Below are 23,924 nucleotides of genomic sequence, written 5' to 3' on the forward strand. Positions count from 1 at the left end.
ATATGAGCAAACTTCAGGAAATAGTGGAGAACAGAGGAGCCTAACATGCTCTAGTCCATGGGGTCGCAGAGTCAGACATGACTTAGTGGCTGAACAACAACAACATGGAAATAATGTGTATAATGGCTTTCTCTGAGTATTGACTCACTGTGTACTGCCATTGGCAGGCCCAACTCTACACTAGATTAAATGGATCAAGAGTAACTGCAAGAAATCTTAATTCTTTCTTCAGTACTTCCTTCTATCTTGCAGTGACAGTTCCTCCCTGATGCCACCTAAACAGCCACTTCTGCGCTCCTTCTTGGGACTGCTAAAAAATTAAACTGCTTTCCTGATCTCCAAAATCCTCAAAACTTTTTACCACACTGTGTGATGAGAGCAAAGTGAAATTAGTTTTAGCTAAGCTGGTAGTTGTTAATAAATGTGAGTGCTTTGTCAGCCAACTCTAACATTAGATGAGGGTTTCCTTAATCAACTTCTTTGCCACAAGAAGAAACTACTTGGGGACTGTAGTGGTTTGAAGAGCACCTCTCCAAAATTCCTGTCTGCCACGAATCTCAGAATGTGACCTTATTTGAAAACTGAGCCTGTGTTAGTTTGCTAGGACTGCTAAAAACAAAATACCACAGCGTGGGTGGCTTCAACAATAGAATGTATTTCCTCACAGTTTTCAAAGTGCAAGATGAAGGTGTTGGCAGGCTTGGTTTCTCCTGAGCCTTTCTTCCTGAGTTGTCATAGTCACCTTCTGACTTTGTCCTCACGTGACCTTTCCTCTGGTGATGGTTCATCACTGATATCTCTTGTGTGTGTCCAGATTTTGACTTCTTAGATGGGAGATTGGATTGGGCTACAGCCCATATATATGGCCTTCTTTCATCCTTATTCCCAAATGCAGTTATGTTCTGAGGTTCTGGAGGTTAAGGCTTCACCATGTGAACTGGGGGGCAGGGATACAATTTAGCCATCACAGAGGCTTTGCAAATGTAAGTAGTTAAGGATTTTGAGATGAAATTATCCTGGATTTGGATGGGCCCTGAAGGATGGAGGCAGAGATTGGAGTTACGCTGCTATAGTCCAAGGAACTCCAAGAGCCAACAGAAGCTGGAGAGACAGGAGGGAGTCTGCCTAGTCTCCAGAGGGATTATGGCCCTCCTGACACGTTGACTTCAGACAAAATAAATAACTGTTCTTTGAAGCTACCAAGTTTGCAGTAACTTGATAGAGTAGCTCATGGAAACAAGTACAGGGTCCCTAAACCTGTTCTGATCACTAGTTGTATCAGTGTTTTCCTTTGGACAGATATATATAAAGAGAGGCCAATATTAATCCTTGAGAAGAAAGTTTATCAGTAGGGTATTTTTAAAAAATCTCTCTTTAGCTCCAGATTGCAATTTTCAAATCTATTCAAATATTTTATGTTTGAGGAACAATTTGTTCATTTTGCTGATTCTCCCCTTAAATGGAATGGTTTGGATTAACTATAATTTACCTTTCTGAATGCATACAAAATACCCAGAAAATATAGACAGTTTTTTTTTTTTTTTTTTCGGCTGATTTTATAGTTTACATTTAAAAGGGAGGAGGAGGAGAAACCAGGAGGAAGAAGGAGAAGAAGCAACTAGTGTCAAAAATGATTTGAAAGCATCAATCATGTGAATATTACCAGAATAATTTCTTCTTTTTCAACTAGTTATAGAGTGACAATGACTCCAAATGGAAACTACCAAAATGTTCAGACCTCATTAAATGTAAAAGCAACGCTATGATATGATTTTAGCATGTTTTTAAGACAGGAATTTGGAGTGAACTTTTGGGTCATAACTGTTCCTATTTGGTTGTACTGCTAGAATAAACACTGAAACAATGCTCTTTTTATGAGCCTATTGGTATTTCCTTATTATATAATCTAAAATGTGCATTCATTTTTAATATCTAGATGCCAATGTTTGGAAACATAATTTGTAAAATTGACTGCATCTATGTATACCTTGTCACAGGAGAGTGTTACCCTATTTACTTTGTAATAATCTGTTTTCACACTATACAGAATTAATGATTTGGGGCATAGTCTCTCAATGTGTGGAAAAACTAACTGGCCTACATATATGGAAATCACTTCAACTCTACAGTTGGAATTGGGAGAAGGTCAATGCAGAAAAGTAGAAAAGCACATATAGATCTATTGCTTTTGTGAGTGATTAATCTTGTTGACATATTTATATGAGCTTGCATAAAAATGCCTGGAGAGCATGCTGTTGACTTCAGTTGTTCATTAATATTGATCATATGCTGTCCCCATTGTGTTAGGAGTTACTTAAAGATTACCTACAAAAGTATTACAGCATTACTGATTTTAAAACTCCCTGATGCCTCTTGTATCTTGAAAGTCCACTTATACTTTTATTGTTAAGAGTGCTATTATCAAATATTGTTATCTATCAGATCATTTCAACTTTTATGAATACTAATCAGAACTGAAGCTCATAACCACCACTCTGGATACTTCTTCTGTATACCTGTGATACAAAAAGAAGCAAATTTTTGAAGTAAGAAGGAATTGAGATCACACTTGTTTTAATAAGCTCTGAGTGGTTCAGTAAGGCTCATTTGTTTTCAGAATTTGCTCTACTATTAAATTGTTTTCAAAATTATGTATCAGCTATAGATTAGTGCTGACATGTTGTAAAAAAATGTTATCAGGTGCCCTAAATATTCCAAAATTTTGGCAGCAAAAATTATGGATGTGGTAATATTACAAACATTTGTTAATATATCACTAAGAGAATTATATAATTAATTTTTCAGAAACTATTACATAAACAAAAAATATTAATACTGAGCACAGTACATAGACAGTAAAAGATAGTCATTAAAATTACCTTATAACCTGGATAAGTAAATATTTTCTTGAGTTGTTAGCTTCCTCTTGTAGCAGCTGACAATCGTAACTCCACTTAAAACATGTATCACAAATAAGTAGCTGAGTATACAGCACATAATAGATGCCTAATAAATGAATATTATGCTGAAATAAGGAAAAATAAAGAAAAACACTTTTATGCTGAACAAGGTTAGGGTCAGTTTCTTCTCACAGTATGAGAGCAATGTAAATGCTATATGTGATGATCATTATGTATAAGTGTGTGAACACCTTAAAATGATACCTACTTACTTCCAGTATCAAAATAGAGAAGATTGTTAGATGATGAGGGAAAAAAAAACAAAACAGACAGAAGTTTCCTCGAATCTTCAGTTCTCATATGATTAGTCTGCTTGTCATTTGGAGAAAGACACCTGCAAACTCTTGACACATCTTAATTGTCACTGATTAACATCAAACACAAAAATTTTTGGCTACATGAACATTTGGTGAGTTGAAACCTTGGGCTACATTTATCATCTTTCTGTACTAACTTATATTCTGATTATTTCATCTTGCTAATGCTTCAAGTGAATGTCTTTATTTACATAGGAATTGTTCAATTAAGAGGCCAAAACACTATTGATAGGATTGTATAATGTCACGTATTTCTCAATTATGTATTTGCTAAAGAATTAAGATATGTGCAATCATTGTACATTTAGGGATATAATAATATCACACCTGTGATACTCTAGAAGCTTATACCATATTAGATATATAAATTTAAAGAATTTGAACCTTAGAAAGTGTAGAAAAGTTAGACTATCTTAATTACCAATTGAAATGCCAAAAAGATATTTATAACTTATAAATCTTATAAGCTTGAATGGGGTTAGGCAAAAGATATGGTGGTTATCACTCATTATTGCCACATCCTTTTTATTAAAGATATATTGTAAACCTACTGTGTGCCAACCATGACTTACGGCAGAGAATTAAGGGTCTAAGGGGGGAACATGCCACGTAAGCAGTCATTTCAACACTCTGTCATGAGTTTTCCAAAAGAGTATATGTGTGTGTGTGCATGCGTGCACACACATGCTCAGTCACTCAGTCGTGTCCAACTCTGTGCAACCCCATGGACCATAGCCCACTGGGCTCTTCTGTCCATGGGACTTTTCTGGCAAGAACACTGGAGTGGGTTGTCATTTCCTTCTCCAGAAGAGTATGTACAAGGCTTATAACATCAGTTTCACAGTACAGTTGTTAGGGACAAAATAGAAAAAGGAAAGAAATCTATATGTTGGTCAGGGTCAGTTTCTTCACAGTGTAAGCAGCAGTATACACATACCAAATATATCACGAAATAGTGGGGAAATCGGAGAAGGCAATGGCAACCTACTCCAGTGTTCTTGCCTGGAGAATCCCAGGGACAGTGGAGCCTGGTGGGCTGCCGTCTATGGGGTCGCACAGAGCCGGACACAACCAACGCGACTTAGCAGCAGCAGCAGGGAAATAAATACTCATGTTTGACAGCTGATTTCAAACACAGCTAAAGTGGAGTATTGTTAGCATGGCAGAGACTCTCTATATTCATGATATCTAATACACTCTGACCAATTTGCTGAAAATATTTCCATTTAGGAAGGTTTTGGAAGGGTTTGGCCTTAGTGAGTACTTGCTAAATTCTGGAAGCATCTATCAAGATTGACTGTATTCATCTACAGATCTGTAACTGGGCAGGAAGTGTAGCTTAATGGAAAGGACTTAGGTTTGTAGTCAAGCAGAATGTGTTAAAAAAAAAAAATCTTGACTTTTGTTGTTAGACTCACACTTAACCTTTCTGAGTAAGCCTGTTTGTTTTTTTTTTTTTTTTGCTTAAAGAAAAAAGATATGTTCTTAACAAAGTATTGTAAAGAATACTATGTATTTCATGTTGCCTAGCATATAAAGCACTCTTAAAAGGTTAAATGCTTGCCACCTTTGCTTTATGTCATCTTTGTCATATAAATGAAAATCACTGAATTTCTTGGAGTAGGAAAAATAACAGTAGCAAACAGCCTTTGTTACAAGTAATCTTTCTCTGAAACCAAGATGTCAGCTGAGGTCAATGCTATCTCTGCGGATATAAATAAAATGAGCTCCAACTCTCTAACTCCTATCTTTGGGGAATTCCAGAGGCTACACCAGGATTACTTGATAGACTTTGCCTGTGCCCCCAGGAAATATCTATAGAGTGTCTAAGACTAGATAGCTGTCAGCTCAGTTTTCAGGTTCCTGTATCCACTGGATTCTTGAGTTCCTTGGGATCATGTGCTGCAACTCTTCTTCCATTCTGCCAGGATGAGCCTGATGAATGGAACAGCCCTTTCCCTCTGACTTCCCCCAATTCCATACATAGGTCTGTGTGTCTAGCAGACTTAGATAGTCCCACAAAGACAGGTCACATAGTAGCTTTACAAACAAAACTGAATTTTAGGCATGGTAGTTTCTTACTAGCCACATTTCTTCCCATATTACAGCCTCATAGCATACTTCTATGAGCATACCCCCTTGCCCCTTGAAGTTGACTTCCAGGTCTGTTTGCAGGGTCTCCCCTCCGGGATTGCCCCCATCCATTCCTAAATCCTTCCTTTATAAGGCAGAGCTGCTGACTCCTCCTCAGCCAAGTTTTACTGTTCCAGAGATATAGAAGCCTTGATTAAATGTAATCATCCCTTCCAGGCTCATATTTGCTCCTTGTTCTTCTAAGTGACTTCCGTTGACCACTTCCCTCGTAATCATGTCTTTAACTGCTCCCAAGGACTGGCATTGGCCTTACTATTTCAGTTGTTTGTTTTTTATCCCTCCCTCCGCATTATAAGTAGAAAGTGCAAGTGTTAGTTGCACGGTCATGTCTGACTTTTTGCAACTCCATGGACTGTAGCCTACCAGGCTCCTCTGTCCATAGAATTCTCCAAGCAAGAATACTGGAGTGGGTAGCCATTACCTTCTCCAGGGTATCAATAGAAGGGAACATGAGAAATATTTCTTTTCTTTCTGATAGAAATCATATCGCTCTCTTGTTGGGCCAGAAAAGCTTTATCAATTTTGTTTTTAAAAAGTTTTTTCCTACTAGAGGGAATTCCTCAAACTCAGTTTTCCCCGTATTAGTTGAGGTTTTTGTTTTTATTTTTGAGAAATCCTGAATTCTTTTTAGGCTTGTTTCCTTATCTGCAAAATTTAAAGATTGGATTAGATGATCTCTAACACTCCTTATTTGTTTAAAATTATATATTTCTTGGGCTTCCCTTATGGTTCAGCTGGTAAAGAATCCACCTTCAATGCAGGAGACCTGGATTTGATCTCTGGGTTGGGAAGATCCCCTGGAGAAGGGAAAGGCTACCCTCTCCAGTATTCTGTCCTGGAGAATTCCATGGACTGAATAGTCCATGGGATCACAAAGAGTCAGACATGACTGAGTGACTTTCACTTTCACAAATATTCTTAGGTTATAATTTTTTTTTTTTTTTAGCAATTACATGCATGGCTATCAGTTATCAGTTAATTAAAAAACCTGTCATGTATTTTTGTATTTTGAGTGAGTGAACTGATGAGTCAAAGTTCTAATATCACTTTTACTTTATTCTCCCTTCCCCATTTGACTGATTCTGTAAAGAATGTAGGTTTTAGAGTCACAGATTCTTGGCTTGAGACCGAATGCTTCATTTGTAATGTTCATTTGAGAAATATTATCTAAAATTTCTGACCTACGGTTTTTAAAAAAAGGTAAAAGAGAATAATATAGACAACAACCTCTTCTAGTTGCTGGGAGGAATAAATGAGATTATTTATCTGAAAGTAATTTGTAACTTGTCTGGCATTGTTAACGTTAATTAATTTGAGAGGAGGGAAGAATTAGAAAGTGAGAAAGAAGAGGGGGAAAGGTTTCTATAGCATGGTTTGCATCTCTTGGTGATGGGAGAAAATGGTCCCTGGTGTTGCACCTTCTTCTTGTCTCAGTCATTGACAACATACCATCTCAAGGGCAGGTGTTAGTTGGTGTAGTTGACCAGTACTGCAAGGCACAAGACTGCCTACTTGAATAACTGTTTTATTTTTAATTGGTATGGAGATATCTGAAGAAAATTATGGACCCATTGATTTCTTTGCACTTTTTGAAAGTCAGCCATACAAAGATCTTGACAGCATAGTTGTCATATTGTTGCCTATTTCATGCATATGTTTATTAGGTTATATAATTATTGACTGTCATGGAATGTTAAACTGTAAGAAACACTATCAAAGAGCTGCAGGAGGAGGTAATAGAATTATAGAATATTCCAGGATAGCATTGCCCAAACTCTTAAGGGCTTCCTGTTGTTAACTTTGTGATGATGGTGAATTTCCTTTTCTGTCATTAAGATGTTAAAGGGTATTGACCCACACTTGAGTAGCCGTTCACTGTTGTTCTCTGTTATAGCCTTGTCTGATGGAGCCCCCACCAGTTGGCTCAAGTTATCACCATTCTCCTGCCAACACTGTTACCTTCTCTCTGCTGCTGCTGCTAAGTCACTTCAGTCGTGTCCGACTCTGTGCGACCCCATAGACGGCAGCCCACCAGGCTCCCCCGTCCCTGGGAAAAACCACTGGCTTCTCTTCTTCTCCTATGCCCTCCAGGACTCTGGAATTCATCTTTACATACAGAGTCAGATACTTAGTTTAATAACACTTGCTTTCTTTTTCTAGTGTGTACATCTTAACTTTCCTTTCAGAGATTTTTGTTTCATATAAATATATTCTAGTTTTTCCAATTTAAAAAAAGGGGGGACAAAAATTAGACAATGCTATATAGTTAGCTTGATCTCTCTTCATCTCCCAGGGAGAGCTTTTTCTTCCTTCAACTTGTCTCTTCTTCACAACATCCAGTGCGGATTCTGCCATGAGTCATTCAGCATCCTCCAAGAAACCAGCTATTAAACAGAATTAGAGAGGCAAAGGTTTATTAGGGGGAATAACTGATGAACAAGAGGGAGAAAGCCCAAGAGTAATTAGGATGAGCCTTCAGACTGACACAAGCCTGTGGACTCTGAAGTAAGGAAAGGACAGAAGGATTATTGCAAAGAAAACAGTATTCTTAAATGCTATGCCAGTTGAAAAAAATCTCAGCCATAGCAAAGGAGTACCCCAGAGGCAAGAATGTGTAGTAGAGGAGTCCAGGTTCAGGCAGAACTGATTCAGCTGTGCAATCCCAGAGATGGAGCACCACACTTCTATTGACTCTCAATAGAGGTACCAATTGAGGTATTGGTACCTCAATAGAGGTACCAGGTGCCAGTCATTCTGGTGAAGTTACTTTTTCAAGGCTCAAAAATAACTCTCTGTCTCTTCTCTATCTTTGCAGCTTTCAATGAGCTACTTCCTATTCATTGGCAAAAATTGAAGTTCTCTTGAAGTATGCCCCACCACAAACTCAAAATAGTCAATAAAAGTATTGCAACCAACCATCCACTTCACTTGGCCTATGTAGTTACAATGACTTTTAAGTTTATGCTACTTTCACCAGCAGGGCACAAGAGCTCTTGCATGTTCTTGACTCTAGAAATTGCCATTCAGTATTGCATTTTAAACTGGAGAAGGAAATGGCAACCCACTCCAGTGTTCTTGTCTGGAGAATCCCAGGGATAGGGGAGCCTGGTGGGCTGCCGTCTATGGGGTTGAACAGAGTCGGACACGACTGAAGTGACTTAGCAGCATTGCATTTTAAACATGCAGAGGAGATTTTATAATCTGGAACCTTAGTAACAATGTTTTACTTAGTGCTAATACTTTTTGAATGTTTGATATGTATGTGTTCAGGGTATTTTATATGTATGAATTCTTTTCATCTCTGTCATTGCCTTTTGAGGTAGATTGTATTATTATAGTATTGACATTTCACAGAAGATGATACTGAGGTAAAGAGAGGTTAAATAAATCATCCAAGGCCACATGGCTATAAAGTGGTGAAACCAGTATTCAAGCCCAGGCCGTTGGTCTCCAGAGCCCTCACAGCTTCTGCATTTCCTGTAGCACTAATATCCAGAACACTTTCTCTGTAAAATTGTTAATTGCAAAATGTTCACCCAGTGTCTACTTTAAAGCATATGTATCATGCAGCAATATTGCTTTCTGTCTTGCAGGTCCCTGCACTCCTAATCCATGCCATAATGGAGGAACCTGCGAAATAAGTGAAGCGTACCGAGGAGATACATTCATAGGCTATGTTTGTAAATGTCCCCGAGGATTTAATGGGATTCACTGTCAGCACAGTAAGTCATCCACGGTCTTTGTGCTTTTATTATCATTGATTGCAAAGTATGCAAGTCATTATCATTCTTGTTTGCAGTAGAATGATAGAATCTTTGAGCCTGCTTCTCTCCCACTGGATACACCATATCCCCAGCTGAGGACTTATCCCTAGACTGTTTCTATTCTTCCAAGGGTGTGGGAGGCTAGCAATCTTCTATCAGCCCTTTTCACTGTCGCTCAGCCATACTTGCAAAATGCTGCTTTTATATTGATCTGATATCTATGTCTTTCTTTCACATGTGTCCTAAAGCTACAGTCTTCAAGCTTCCCAGACATTTTTCTGTTTGGGTTCAGAGAAGGTACCTAAAAGAGAAAACTGCCCACTCTGTCCTTTCTATAAGCCAGTTTCTTCCATTTCACATGTTAGCATTTTTATGGTCTCACCCTCTTTGTCTTAGAAGCCTATTGCATAGGAAAAAAAAAAAAAAATAGTTCAGATGTTATGCCCTTAGGTGCAAACCCTGCCTCTAGACACTGGGCAATATCCCATTATGAAAACTTTGTTCTCATTTCAAGGGGGCATTCTGCTGTGGTGTGTGTACTCCGTGCAGGCAGCCCTTAATTGAGGGGATCAGGTGGGGTGGCCAGACTGAGGAAACTCTGGATACTGCTCTGACACTAGGTCACAAATCTTTGGAAATAAGTAGGATAAGTAATATCCTCTTTAGGTGAACAGGTGAATGTCAAGGCAGTCAACATTCTGGGCTCAAATCCCTGTCTTTCCAGAGATGTTTTGTGATAGGCATGTGTAAAGCCTGAGCAGTGATTCTATAACAAGGAAAAATCAGCCATGGTGACTTTGAACTCAGCCTGAGAAAAATCCCGAGCTTCTCATTCCTTGTTGGTGATTGAACCCAGTTACACGCAGTGTACATTTTATAATAAGCTGTATTATAACAGGCCTCTACAGAATTTCCACATGTTCCTGGCCCTTGCAAGTCTCCAGAGAAGTACACAATGTTCCTAAAGTCTCAGAGCCAGGGTGCACTCTATAATTTTTTGCTGGTGGTTGAAAATCTGGCTCTGGCTGACAGACTCAATTTTTCCTAACTCATTCCTCATACCATGGTCTTAATCATCACTGTAGTATTCCTGGCTCATGTATTCATTGCCCACTCTAGGCCACTTGCCATCCCCTCATTCCCCTCCCTCTGATCAATACCTTATGTTTCAAGACTCAGGTCCTGTAAGACCTTAAACACATGCTTAAGGTTTATGGGAAACTGGAGGCTGAGGAATTCAATTTAGAACTGGGATTTTGTGAGCTAAACAAACTGGTGCCTCTTCTCTGAAGTGCGTCATTATTAGAAGCAGCAGAGAATGGAGGGGAAAAGGACTGGATTTGGAATCAGAGACCTGGATTTGAGACCTGATCTCTAAGTTACTGGATAAGTGGAGCCAGCCACTTGACCTTTCTGTGCTTGAAGACATAGAAATACAGGAGTCAAACTAGAAATAAATGATCTTTGGTTCATACAGGATAGAAGAATATTATGGTTAAATGGATAGCTTGCTTACTGTCCATCAGATCAGATCAGTCGCTCAGTTGTGTCTGACCCTTTGTGACCCCATGAATCGCAGCATGCCAGGCCTCCCTGTCCATCACCAACTCCCGGAGTTCACTCAGACTCACGTCCATCGAGTCAGTGATACCATCCAGCCATCTCATCCTCTGTCGTCCCCTTCTCCTCTTTTCCCCAATCCCTCCCAGCATCAGAGTCTTTTCCAATGAGTCAACTCTTCCCATGAGGTGGCCAAAGTACTGGAGTTTCAGCTTCAGCATCATTCCTTCCAAAGAAATCCTGGGCCGATCTCCTTCAGAATGGAGTGGTTGGATCTCCGTGCAGTCTAAGGGACTCTCAAGAGTGTTCTCCAACACCACAGTTCAAAAGCATCAATTCTTCGGCGCTCACCCTTTTTCACAGTCCAACTCTCACATCCATACATGACCACAGGAAAAACCATAGCCTTGACTAGACGAATCTTTGTTGGCAAAGTAATGTCTCTGCTTTTGAATATGCTATCTAGGTTGGTCATAACTTTCCTTCCAAGGAGTAAGTGTCTTTTAATTTCATGGCTGCAGTCACTATCTGTAGTGATTTTGGAGCCCAGAAAAATAAAGTCTGACACTGTTTCCACTGTTTCCCCATCTATTTCCCATGAAATGATGGGACCGGATGCCATGATCTTCGTTTTCTGAATGTTGAGCTTTAAGCCAACTTTTTCACTCTCCACTTTAACTTTCATCAAGAAGCTTTTGAGTTCCTCTTCACTTTCTACCATAAGGGTGGTGTCATCTGCATATCTGAGGTTATTGATATTTCTCCCAGCAATCTTGATTCCAGCTTGTGTTTCTTCCAGTCCAGCGTTTCTCATGGTGTACTCTGCATATAACTTAAATAAACAGTGTGACAATATACAGCCTTGACGAACTCCTTTTCCTATTTGGAACCAGTGTTGTTCCATGTCCAGTTCTAACTGTTGCTTCCTGACCTGCATACACATTTCTCAAGAGGCAGATCAGGTGGTCTAGTATTCCCATCTCTTTCAGAATTTTCCACAGTTTTTTGTGATCCACACAGTCAAAGGCTTTGGCATAGTCAATAAAGCAGAAATAGATGCTTTTCTGGAACTCTCTTGCTTTTTCGATGATCCAGCAAATGTTGGCAATTTGATCTCTGGTTCCTCTGCCTTTTCTAAAACCAGCTTGAACATCAGGAAGTTCACGGTCCACATATTGCTGAAGCCTGGCTTGGAGAATTTTGAGCGTTACTTTACTAGCGTGTGAGATGAGTGCAATTGTGCAGTAGTTGGAGCATTCTTTGGCATTGCCTTTCTTTGGGATTGGAATGAAAACTGACCTTTTCCAGTCCTGTGGCCACTGCTGAGTTTTCCAAATTTGCTGGCATATTGAGTGCAGCACTTTCACAGCATCATCTTTCAGGATTTGGAATAGCTCAACTGGAATTCTATTACCTCCACTAGCTTTGTTCATAGTGATGCTTTCTAAGGCCCACTTTACTGCACATTCCAGGATGTCTGGCTCTAGGTCAGTGATCACACCATCATGATTATCTGGGTCGTGAAGATCTTTTTTGTAGAGTTCTTCTGTGTATTCTTGCCATCTCTTCTTAATGTTTTCTGCTTCTGTTAGGTCCATACCATTTCTGTCCTTTATCGAGCCCATCTTTGCATAAAATGTTCCTTTGGTATGTCTGATTTTCTTGAAGAGATCCCTAGTCTTTCCCATTCTGTTGTTTTCCTCTATTTCTCTGCATTGATCACTGAGGAAGGCTTTCTTATCTCTCCTTGCTATTCTTTGGAACTCTGCATTCAGATGTGTATATATGTTTCCTTTTGTCCTTTGCTTTTCACTTCTCTTCTTTTCACAGCTATTTGTAAGGCCTCCCCATACAGCCATTTTGCTTTTCTGCATTTCTTTTCTATGGGAATGGTCTTGATCCCTGTCTCCTGTACAGTGTCACAAACCTCATTCCATAGTTCATCAGGCACTCTATCTATCAGATCTAGGCGCTTAAATCTATTTCTCACTTCCACTGTATAATCATAAGGGATTTGATTTAGATCATACCTGAATGGTCTAGTGGTTTTCCCTACTTTCTTCAATTTAAGTCTGAATTTGGCAATAAGGAGTTCATGGTCTGAGCCACAGTCAGCTCCTGGTCTTGTTTTTTGCTGACTGTATAGAGCTGTACATAGGTTATAGATAAAATTGAAATGGATTATATATTGGGAAAGCAAATTTAGAAGTGCTGGAATCCCTGAGAGCTTTTTTAAGTGGGATAAACAGACAAACAAACAAAGCAACTCTTTACTTCCTTGCAAGAACTGCTAGGGTATTAAGTGTGTTTTTCACAGTGGTAAGAGTTTTATGGCCTAGAACTTTGCTATTCAAAGTGTAGTCATGCGTCAGCATTGCCTGGAAGCTTGTTGGGAATGAAGATTACCAGGTGCCACCTCACACCAACTAAATCAGAAACTGTATTTCAAAATGATCCCATCCCCAGTTGATTCCCACACATGTTGAAGCTTGAGAAATACGCACAAGACTTTCAATAGCTAAACCTGGTCATCTTGTACATTAAGGTAGCAATTCTGCTTTCAGTTACATAACCATACATTATAGGCAAAATATTTATTATGTTTTGGCTAATAAAAGCTATATTGAAAATCAATGAAAATGAAAAATGGACCAACATAATACGAACATTTCATTTGGGAAAAGAATTGAAAACAATTCTTCAGACATCCATATATAGGAGGGCTTATTAATTTAGTTCTGTGTGACAGATTGTGAAATAAATGTCTTTGGGAATATAGCTTAATAGCTGAAGAATTTTAAGTTTTATGATACAGGAGTAAGAAATACATAGTTTAGTGTAGCAACTATTTTGTCACTGTGTTACAAATTAGAAGAAAGGTTTCTAGAGCTAGCATTAATATTATATATGCATCTTTTTTAAATTAGATTTTGGCTTTAAGAACAGTTCTAGATTTGCAGAAAATCTGAGCAGAGAGTACAGAGAGTTCCCAAATATCCCTCCTCCTCTGTAGTCTTCTCTGATATTAAATTCTTACATTAATATGGTATCTTTGAGCCATGAGGTTTTGCTTGGTGGCTCAGTCCAAAAAGAATTCACCTGCAATGGAGAAGATACAGGTTTGATCCCCATCAGTTCAGTCGCTCAGTCGTGTCCGACTCTTTGCGACCCCATGAATCGCAGCACGCCAGGCCGCCCTGTCCATCACCAACTCCTGGACTTCACTCAGACTCATGTCCATTGAGTCAGTGATGCCATCCAGCCATCTCATCCTCTGTCGTCCCCTTCTCCTCCTGCCCCCAATCCCTCCCAGCATCAGAGTCTTTTCCAATGAGTCAACTCTTCCCATGAGGTGGCCAAAGTACTGAGTTTCAGCTTCAGCATCATTCCTTCCAAAGAAATCCCAGGGGTGATCTCTTTCAGAATGGACTGGTTGGATCTCCTTGCAGTCCAAGGGACTCTCAAGAGTCTTCTCCAACACCACAGTTCAAAAGCATCCAATCTTTGGCACTCAGCTTTCTTCACAGTCCAACTCTCACATCCATACATGACCACAGGAAAAACCATAGCCTTGACTGGACGGACCTTTGTTGGCAAAGTAATGTCTCTGCTTTTCAATATGCTATCTAGGTTGGTCACAACTTTCCTTCTAAGGAGTAAGCGTCTTTTAATTTCATGGCTACAATCACCATCTGCAGTGATTTTGGAGCCCAAAAAAATAGTCTGACACTATTTCCACTGTTTCCCCATCTATTTCCCATGAAGTGATGGGACCAAATGCCATGATCTTCGTTTTCTGAATGTTGAGCTTTAAGCCAACTTTTTCACTCTCCTCTTTCACTTTCATCAAGAGGCTTTTTAGTTCCTCTTCACTTTCCCTATAAAGTAAAGTAAATATCACTCAGTTGTGTCCGACTCTTTGCGACCCCATGGACTGTAGCCTACCAGGTTCCTCTGTCCATGGGATTTTCCAGGCAAGAATACTGGAGTGGGTTGCCATTTCCTTCTCCAGGAGATCTTCCCAACCCAAGGATTGAACCCAGTCTCCCGTGTTATAGGCAGACACTTTACCATCTGAGCCACCGTGGAAGCCCTCCCAAATTCCTTTTCGGCTTCCCCGGTGGCTCAGATGGTAAAGAATCTGCCTACAATGCAGGAGACTCAGGTTCAAACCCTGGATTGGGAAGATCCCCTGGAGAAAGGCATGGTAACCCATTCCTGTATTCTTGCCTAGAGAATTCCCTGGACAGAAGAGCCTGGCAGACTGCAGTTCATGCAGGCACAAAGAGTCAGCAACAACTGAGTGATTAACACTTTTTAATACTTTGTTGAAATTGATGAATGGATATTAATATATTAAGTAAAGTCCATAGTTTACATTAGGATTTTCTGTTTGTATTGTACAGTTCTATGGATTTTAAAAAATGCATACCATGTGTCCTCCAAAGCCTTATACAGAATAGTTTCACTAACCTAAAAATCTCTGTGCTCTGTTTATTCATTCCTCTCTCCTTACTCCAAACCCCTGGCAATCACTCATTTTTTTTTTTTTTAACTCTGTTATCTTGCCTTTTCCAAAACGCCATACAGTTGGAATTCTACAGTGTGTAGCTGGAATCGTATAGTATGTAGGCTTTTCAGACTAACTTGTTTTACTTAGCAATACGTATTTAAGTTTCCTCCATTTTCTTTTGTGACTTGATAGCTCTTTTGCTTTTAACCAGTGACTATTCCACTTTATGGATGTACTACAGTGTGTTCATTCATTCACCTATTAAAGCACACTTTATTAATAGTTATTCTCCTTTTGGCAATTACGAATAAAGCTGCTATGTACATTCATATGCAGGTTTTTGTGTGGACTTGAGTTTTCATGTCTTTCCTTGACTAAAGACCTAGGAGTGCAATTCTTATGGTAAGAGTGCATTTAGTTTTGTCAGAAACTGCCCTCTTGCCTTCCACAGAGGCTGTGATATTTTGTATGCTTGTCAGCAACAATTGAGAGCTTCCTTCTCTCTCAAGCATTGCTTGTTGTCAGCGTTTTGTATTTTAGCCATTACAAATGCTTTTTTGATAATGAAAATAGCGTGAGGTTATAACTTTAGAAGACATATTGATTAATATTGGTTTTTAATATAGAATTGTCAAATTATGTTTTTAAAATATCATATGTTAACGTTTACATATACATATATATGCATGTGTGTATATATATATTTATGTTTGTATGTATATGTGTGTGTTTGTAAATTATAAGATGTAAATTATAGGATAAAATGAATACCAGAATGTCTAGAAGTTGAAATTTTGAAAGACATTTTTAAGCAAGCACTTTTCTGGTGAGAACTGCATTTTGGTCTGGCTAGAAGTAATCATATTTTACTTGTTGCCTAGTTATAAATCTAATGCCTTAGGGGAGAACTCTTTCTTTATTCTCAGAATTCTTTGCCCATCTTACCACTGAAGGCATTCTCTGAATTCGTCCGTACCTGTACACAGCTTTGAAACCTTGAGTTTCTTTTAAAAGAACAGAGGGAGGGTATGGGGAGGGAGGAGGGAGGAGGGTTCAGGATGGGGAACACAGGTATACCTGTGGCGGATTCATTTTGATATTTGGCAAAACTAATACAATATTGTAAAATTTAAAAATAAAATAAAATTTAAAAAAAAAAGAACATGTTTTCTTGGTTCCTATTTTTTGAGGAAGAAGAGTTGATCTAGGTGCCCACCAAGCCCTAAAAAAAAAAAGAAAAGTTAAAGCAGGCCCTTTTTATCAGATTAGCTCAATATAATCTTGAATCCCTTTTCAAACTGAGGAAGTTGACCAGAAAACACCACAGAATCTAAAACTTTCCTCTTTGTGTATGTGTGCTAAGTAGATTCTGTTGTGTCTGACTCTTTGCAACCCTATGGACTGTAGCCTGTCCATGGGATTCTCCAGGCAAGAATACTGGAGTGGGTTGCCATGTCCTCCTCCAGAAGATCTTCCTGACCCTGGAATTGAACCCACATCTCCTGTGGCTCCTGAGTTGCAGGTGAATTCTCTACTGCTGAGCCACTAGGGAAGCCCTTTCCTCTTTGTATGTTATGCAAAATGTTGTAAGCCAGTTTGGTCTTAATTTTATACTATTGACTAGTAGATTCATACATTCAACAGATACTTATTGGTGACCTGAGTCATTTTACTTTTTTAACATATGTTTCACTTTTCTCAGAATTAGCAATAGTATTTGCTGTCTTGACAATCATTGTTAACTGGATTAATTACATATTTGGCAATTACATATGGTTTCTGACAGGTAGTGCTTGTTAAACAAACAAAACCTCATCCCTCTTCAGCTCTATTGAATCACAGTCTTTGGTCGATATCCTGGATACAGGTAAAAGCTTCCATATGATCCTTAAGTGAATCAAGCTTCAGGACTACTGGCTAAAAGAATGACCTGTAATTTCCATATTGTTTGGGAAGAAGCTTGTTTTCAGGGAGAGAATTCTGGATTAGACCTGGGTTTCTGATGCAGTTTTATTTTGATCAATTTATGAAGACTCAGCATTTAATGTTTCTTTGCTTCAGCTTTCTTATGATTCAGTTCAACTCAATAGACACAGAGAACTTCATACTGTATTAGGTGCCGGAAATAACATGTCTATAAAAAGTAGAATTGATAATCTTTTGTCCTGCTTCACTAAGTAGGATATTTGTTAGAACCATATGAGAAGTTTTAGAACATACTTTACATATCTTAAAGGGTAGCATATTCTGAATGGATTAATATTTTAAAATATAATGCTTTGTCCTATTGGTCTTTAATTTTTCCCTTCTCTTAAAGTTTTTTCAATTGTAAAAAAATGAGTTGTGGCTCAGGGAGAAGGCTAAATTGGAGCTTTATCCTTTTCTATTTTAAATTCCTCTTACATCCTTAATTCTAATAGGTAATTATTATTTTGTTAAATTACTCTTTCTAATTTTAGCTTCATGGCCTCTTTATTTTAGCTTGCCCACTAGAGGATCAATTTGTCCTAATAAAGTATTCACTTCAAAACTGTGTGGAAACTTAATCTGAAGATATTACTGACACCTGCAAGCTATAGAATTACAATGCTAGATAAAGACCTCTAAGGAAACTTCCAAAATCGACTTGCCTCCAACCCCAAAAGAGTTCTGACTACAGATTGAGAATTCAGATTTTTTTGTTCACTGAGGACTTCACAAGTCAACGTTAGCCCCTTAACTCAATAAGCCAAAGGTTTGCAAAACTCAGTGTGCATATGAATCATCAAGGAGTACAGAAATATATTCAAATTCCTCTTGCTCATCCATAGAGATTCCAGTTTAATAGAAGTAATTTTGTACCCAGGTCTGTCTATTAACAATTACCCTAGTGAAACTGACACAAATGATTCTAGAACACTGGTTCTCACCTTGGTTGCACATTAGACTCACCTGGGGACTTATGAAAAATACTGATGCCTGACTTCCACCCCAGAGATTCTGATTTAATTGGTCTGGGGTATGGTCTAGGCATTAGGAGTTTTAAAAACCTCCCAAGATGATTCTAATGTGCAGCCAAGTCTGGGAATCAGTGTTCTAGAACCATACTGTGAAGAATTACTATGTCTTAAAGATACCAGGCAGAGGAATACTCAAAAAGAAACAGAGTTTAGGATAAACAAATATACCTGCACAGTAAATGGATAATCAGGCAACCTTACTGAATTTTTGTCTTTCAACCTTTACTTAATATATAGAAAATCATCTTACAGCAAGAACCCTCAACTGATTGAAAGAATCAGGCCAAAGGAAGACATTAACTTACTGTTCTTAAAATATGTTATCCCTTAATCCATCTGCAGTAGTCAGAGTTCCAAGGCATTTTCATTTTCTTGTTTTCAGTCTTTTTAGAAGACTCACAAAGAGCACTGTCCTGGCAGATAAATGCAATAGATATTTGCACTGAAACACTATTCAAATATAGACATAATCTGGGATTTTTTGCCATGAAATTTTCAGATATTGTTGAATTCAAAATATTTGAAAATCACTACTTTATATGACAGTCAAACATTTTTTTCCTGTTAACTATTGAAAGAAATTTGATTGTCAGGAAACCATAATTCTGAACAAAAATCTGTTAAGCAAAATTTGCCAGAAAGATTAGACTCATGAAGGTGATGTATTTATGCTAATAGATGTGACCTAAAACGGATTCACTTATGATTTTATAAAGAATCTCTCTAGTAATAGAGATAGTACCACAAATACAGCTTCAAAAAGAAATCTGTTGCATGCAATCCAAATTTCCCAGGCCTGTCAGCTTATAAGGATGTTAACTTTGATTTCTGAATTCCTGTTGCCCTTAGCTACCTTTTTCCAATGGCATTTGCCCCGGTGGGGCCTCACTCGCCCCTGAATTCTTCCTCACTCAGGCTAGGAGTTTGTTTATTTATGGATTTGACAAGTGATTTTTGAAAGCTTACTTACTATTCTTCAGGCTGCCACATGCTTAGGAACGAGTACAAGCTCCCTGGCTTTGCCACTGGTTCCGCCTTGAAAATGTTGCTAAGGGGCCAGCTGCTTTTTCCTCTGGCAACCCGGGTACCTGAAACTGCACACGGTCTGAGGAACCGTCAGACCAAGATGAGCCATTTTAAGGACATTGGGTTCGACCATGTTCCCTGGGACTGGAGGGTCACAGGACTTTTCCCACAGCCTCACACGTCTCTTTATGGACGTAACCACTCAACCTCCTGCCCTAACTGCTCCTTTCTTTCTATTTTTAATTGAGATACAATGGATGGATAACAGTATATTCATATCAGGTATACACCATTTTTTTTCTTGTGATGAAAACTTTTGAAACCTACTCTTAAAGGGAAGGGAAGTCACTCAGTCATGTCCGACTCTTTGCGATCCCATGGACTGTAGCCCACCAGGCTCCTCCATCCATGGGATTCTCCAGGCAAGAGTACTGGAGTGGGTTGCCATTTCCTTCTCCAGGGGGATGCTAATCTACTCTTAGCAACCTTTAAATATGGAATACAGCATTAAAACTATAGCCATCATGCTCTGCATGACATCCCCAGCATTTATTTATCTTTTGACCCTCCCTTGATACATTTCACCCTCTCCTCCACCCCGCTGCCTCTGGCAACCAACAGTTTTGTTCTGTTCATCTCAAGCGGTGGTTATTGTTATCCTTGTGTATCTGAAGATATCGTCAGATCCCACAGGTTGAGAGCTCAGTACCACAAGACTGCCCCCACCCCACTCCAGATACCAGTGGAACGTAGTAGGTCTCCAGGTTGCAACAACTTCTGTCGAATTTTGCTGCAAATGTGATGTTCCCTCTTATAGTTCTCTTAATTTGCACAGATCTCAGGAACACACTTGCTTACATCAACATTAATTTTGCCATGAAATATTCAGATATTATCAAACTCAAAATATTTGAAAATCTCTAAGTGACAGATAAACAGCTTTTCCTGTTACCTATTAAAAGAAATTTGATTGTCAGGAAACCGTAAATTTTGAACCAACGTATGTTAAATAAGATCAGACCATGGTTCCTCAGACCACGTGCAGTTTCTGGTGCCTGGGTCACCAGAGGAAAAAGCAGCCAACCCTCTAGTGAGATTCTCAAGGTGAAACTGACGGCAGAGCCACAGAGCTGGTACTCATTCCTAATGAGTCAATGTAAGCAAGCATTAAGTATGTACGCAAAATTATTAGAGGGTGTGATAAAGGATACAGGCGAAAGACTAGGTGAAGAGATATACGGGCGAGGTCTATGAGGGCCCTGAGCACAGCAGCTTCTCTCTGTAAATTGGGCTATGTCACCTTCCCAGTTAGATATGTTCCCCAAACTGGAAGTTCTCTGAGCCCTGAACCTTGGGGATTTTTATGGGGGCTTCCTCATGTCAGCATGCTCGGTCATTAATTCTACTTTCAGCCCTTGTCCCAGCACAGAGGGCAATGCTAAAAATATCAAGCTTCTAATCATAGTTTGGTGTTTATGTAATCATCTGTCATCCAAGGGACCACCTAGTCTTGCCTCATTAGAACAAAAGACAGTCCTAACACCCAGGAAACTATAAGAGTTTCACAGGTGCTGTGTACCAGGAACAAGGAGAAGATACTGAAATAACCAAGTCCCTGGTGTCATAGGACTTCCATTCTAATAGGAAAAAAAAATAATTAAAAAAATAGAATATAGGCATTTACCATATGGCTCAGTAGTTGTACTTCTGAGCATTTATCCCAGAGAGATGAAACCTTCAGTTCAGTTCAGTCGGTCAGTCATATCCGACTCTTTGCAACCGCATGGACTGCAGCATGCCAGGCCTCCCTGTCTTATCACCAACTCCTGGAGTTTATTCAGACTCATGTCCATTAAGTTGGTCATGCCATCCAACCATCTCGTCCTCTGTCATCCCCTTCTCCTCCTGCCCTCAATCTTTCCCAGCATCAGGGTCTTTTCCAATGAGTCAGCTCTTAGCATCAGGTGGCCAGAGTATTGGAGTTTCAGCTTCAGCATCAGTCCTTCCAGTGAATATTCAGGACTAATTTCCTTTAGGATGGACTGATTGGATCTCCTTGCAGTCCAAGGGACTCTCAAAAGTCTTCTCCAACACCACAGTTCAAAAGCATCAATTCTTTGGCACTCAGCTTTCTTTATGGTCCAACTCTCACATCCATACATGACTACTGAAAAAACCATAGCCTTGACTAGATGGACCTTTGTTGGCAAAATAATGTCTCTGCTTTTCAATATGCTGTCTAGGTTGGTCATAACTTTTCTTCCAAGGAGCAAGCATCTTTTTGTTTTATGGCTGCAGTCACCATCTGCAGTGATTTTGGAGCCCAGAAAAATAAAGTCAGCCACTGTTTCCACTGTTTCTCCATCTAATTGCCATCCAGTATCCCCCTCAGTCTGGAGAAGGATATGGCACCCCACTCTAGTACTCTTGCTTGGAGAATCCCATGGATGGAGGAGCCTGGAAGGCTGCAGTCCATGGGGTCGCAAAGAGTCAGACACAACTGAGCGACTTCACTTTGACTTTTCACTTTCATGCATTGGAGAAGGAAATGGCAACCCACTCCAGTGTTCTTGCCTGGAGAATCCCAGGGACGGGGGAGCCTGGTGGGCTGCCGTCTATGGGGTTGCACAGAGTTGGACTCAACTAAAGCAACTTAGCAGCAGCAGCAGAACCAATCTAATCACATGGACCACAGCCTGGTCTAACTTAATGAAACTATGAGCCATGCCATGTAGGGCCACCCAAGACGGACGGGTCATGGTGGAGAGTTCTGACAAAATGTGGTCCACTGGAGAAGGGAATGGCAAACCACTTCAGTATTCCTGACCTGAAAACCCCATGAACAGTATGAAAAGGCAAAAAGATAGGACACTGAAAGATGAACTCCCCAAGTCGGTAGGTGCCCAATATGCTACTGGAGATCAGTGGATGAAACCTTAAATTCACACAAATGTCTGTATGTGAATATTCATAGCAGCTTTATTGGTAATAACCAAAACCTTAAATTGGCCCAGATATCCTTCAATAGGTGAATGGCTAAACTGGTATATGCATACCATGAAATGCTTAGTATTCAGAAATGACAAGGAAGGAACAGTTGATAAACACAACTTAAGTAAATCTCTTGGAAATTAAGCTGAGTGGGGGAAAATGCCAATTCCAAGAGGATACCTATAGGATGATTCCAAATATAACATTTTGAAATGACAAAATTTTGGAAAAGGAGAATAGATTTTCAAGTTAGGGAGGGAATAGAGGAAAGTGAGGTGGTCTTAAAAGGACAGCATGAGGTATCCTTGCAGTGTTGGAACTATTCTCTGTACTGAATAGAATGATAGATACACACACCTACCTATGTCATAAAATTGTGCAGAATTACTTTTATACACACACACACACACACAAATGAGTATTAAGTAAAACTGGTAAAATCTGAATATTTTAATTGTGCTTTTATATTACAGCTTTGTAAATTGTTAGCCATTGTGGAGAACTGAGTAAAATGTACACAGTATTTTCTGCATGATTTTTTATAAATACATTTGAATCTTTAATTATTTTAATAGAAGTTTAATTATAAAATATATATTATATAATATATAGTAATGTGTGCTGCTGCTAAGTCACTTCAGTCGTGTCCGACTCTGTGCAACCCCATAGACAGCAGCCCACCAGGCTCCCCCATCCCTGGGATTCTCCAGGTAAAAACACTGGAGCGGGTTGCCATTTCCTTCTCCAACGCGTGAAAGTGAAGTTGCTCAGTAGTGTCTTACTCTTAGCAACCCTATGGACTGCAGCCTACCAGGCTCCTCCATCCATGCGATTTTCCAGGCAAGAGTACTGGAGTGGGGTGCCATTGCCTTCTCCATAGTAATGTATAGTAACATGTAATGTCAACAACAGCAATGATATATATTATAAGGATAAGGTCTAAAGAGCAGAGGTTTTTGAGTGATATTTTAGAGCATGGCCAAAATTTTCTCCCAGAAAGTGATACTTGAGTATGATGAACTCGGGGGTCAGCCAAGTAAACCAGAGGGAGTAGCAAGTGCTTGGTCCTAAGAGGGGTGTGTTCTTGGAGCACAATGAATGATGAGAAGGGGAGGCAGACAGGCAGCACCGGACTGGTGCTAGATCAGGGTGGCGCCTTTTGAGCCATAGACTAGACTTTTCGTGGTATTGAAATTATGGAAAAAATCTTTGGAGGATTGAGATTAAAAGAGTACATTAATTCATTTGTTTGGAGAATGACTCTGACCACTGGTGAAAAACAGGCTCTGTTGGAGGCAAGATGTTGGTGGTTAGGACTGAGGTGGTAATGAGGAGTTGAGAGGAGCTGAGCAACAATCAGATTTGGAAAATTATTCAAGTGGCTGACACTGAGGTTGTAAATACTTGGTTTCTAACTAATTTAAATGGCATTTTAATTATTGTTTGTACTTAATTTCATGTCATGAACTTGCCAGTATAATATATGGTTATATTTTCAATTATGCCTTGTTAATGATGTTTGTTTCTAGCCTTTAACAGTATCATTAAGATAGAATCTAGAATTTTAAACAAAAAACGTATTATCGGATTCATCAGTTTTTAAAATTCATCTTAAGAAAGGACATATTTCTTAGGTCCAA

General features: G+C 39.2%; 1 protein-coding gene across 2 annotated transcripts in view; it reads left to right on the plus strand.

Annotated features, from left to right (window-relative positions):
* Positions 1-23,924, plus strand: part of EDIL3 (EGF like repeats and discoidin domains 3) — a 482,936-nt gene that overhangs the window by 198,549 nt on the left and 260,463 nt on the right. For both annotated transcript variants that reach the window (XM_027545670.1, XM_027545671.1), the window contains one exon: positions 9,025-9,153. In XM_027545670.1, coding sequence (XP_027401471.1) covers positions 9,025-9,153 — 129 coding nt within the window. The remainder of the gene's footprint in view (positions 1-9,024; positions 9,154-23,924) is intronic.

This window comes from Bos indicus x Bos taurus, chromosome 7 (genome assembly GCF_003369695.1).
Source record: "Bos indicus x Bos taurus breed Angus x Brahman F1 hybrid chromosome 7, Bos_hybrid_MaternalHap_v2.0, whole genome shotgun sequence".
NCBI classification, from domain to species: Eukaryota; Metazoa; Chordata; class Mammalia; order Artiodactyla; family Bovidae; genus Bos; species Bos indicus x Bos taurus.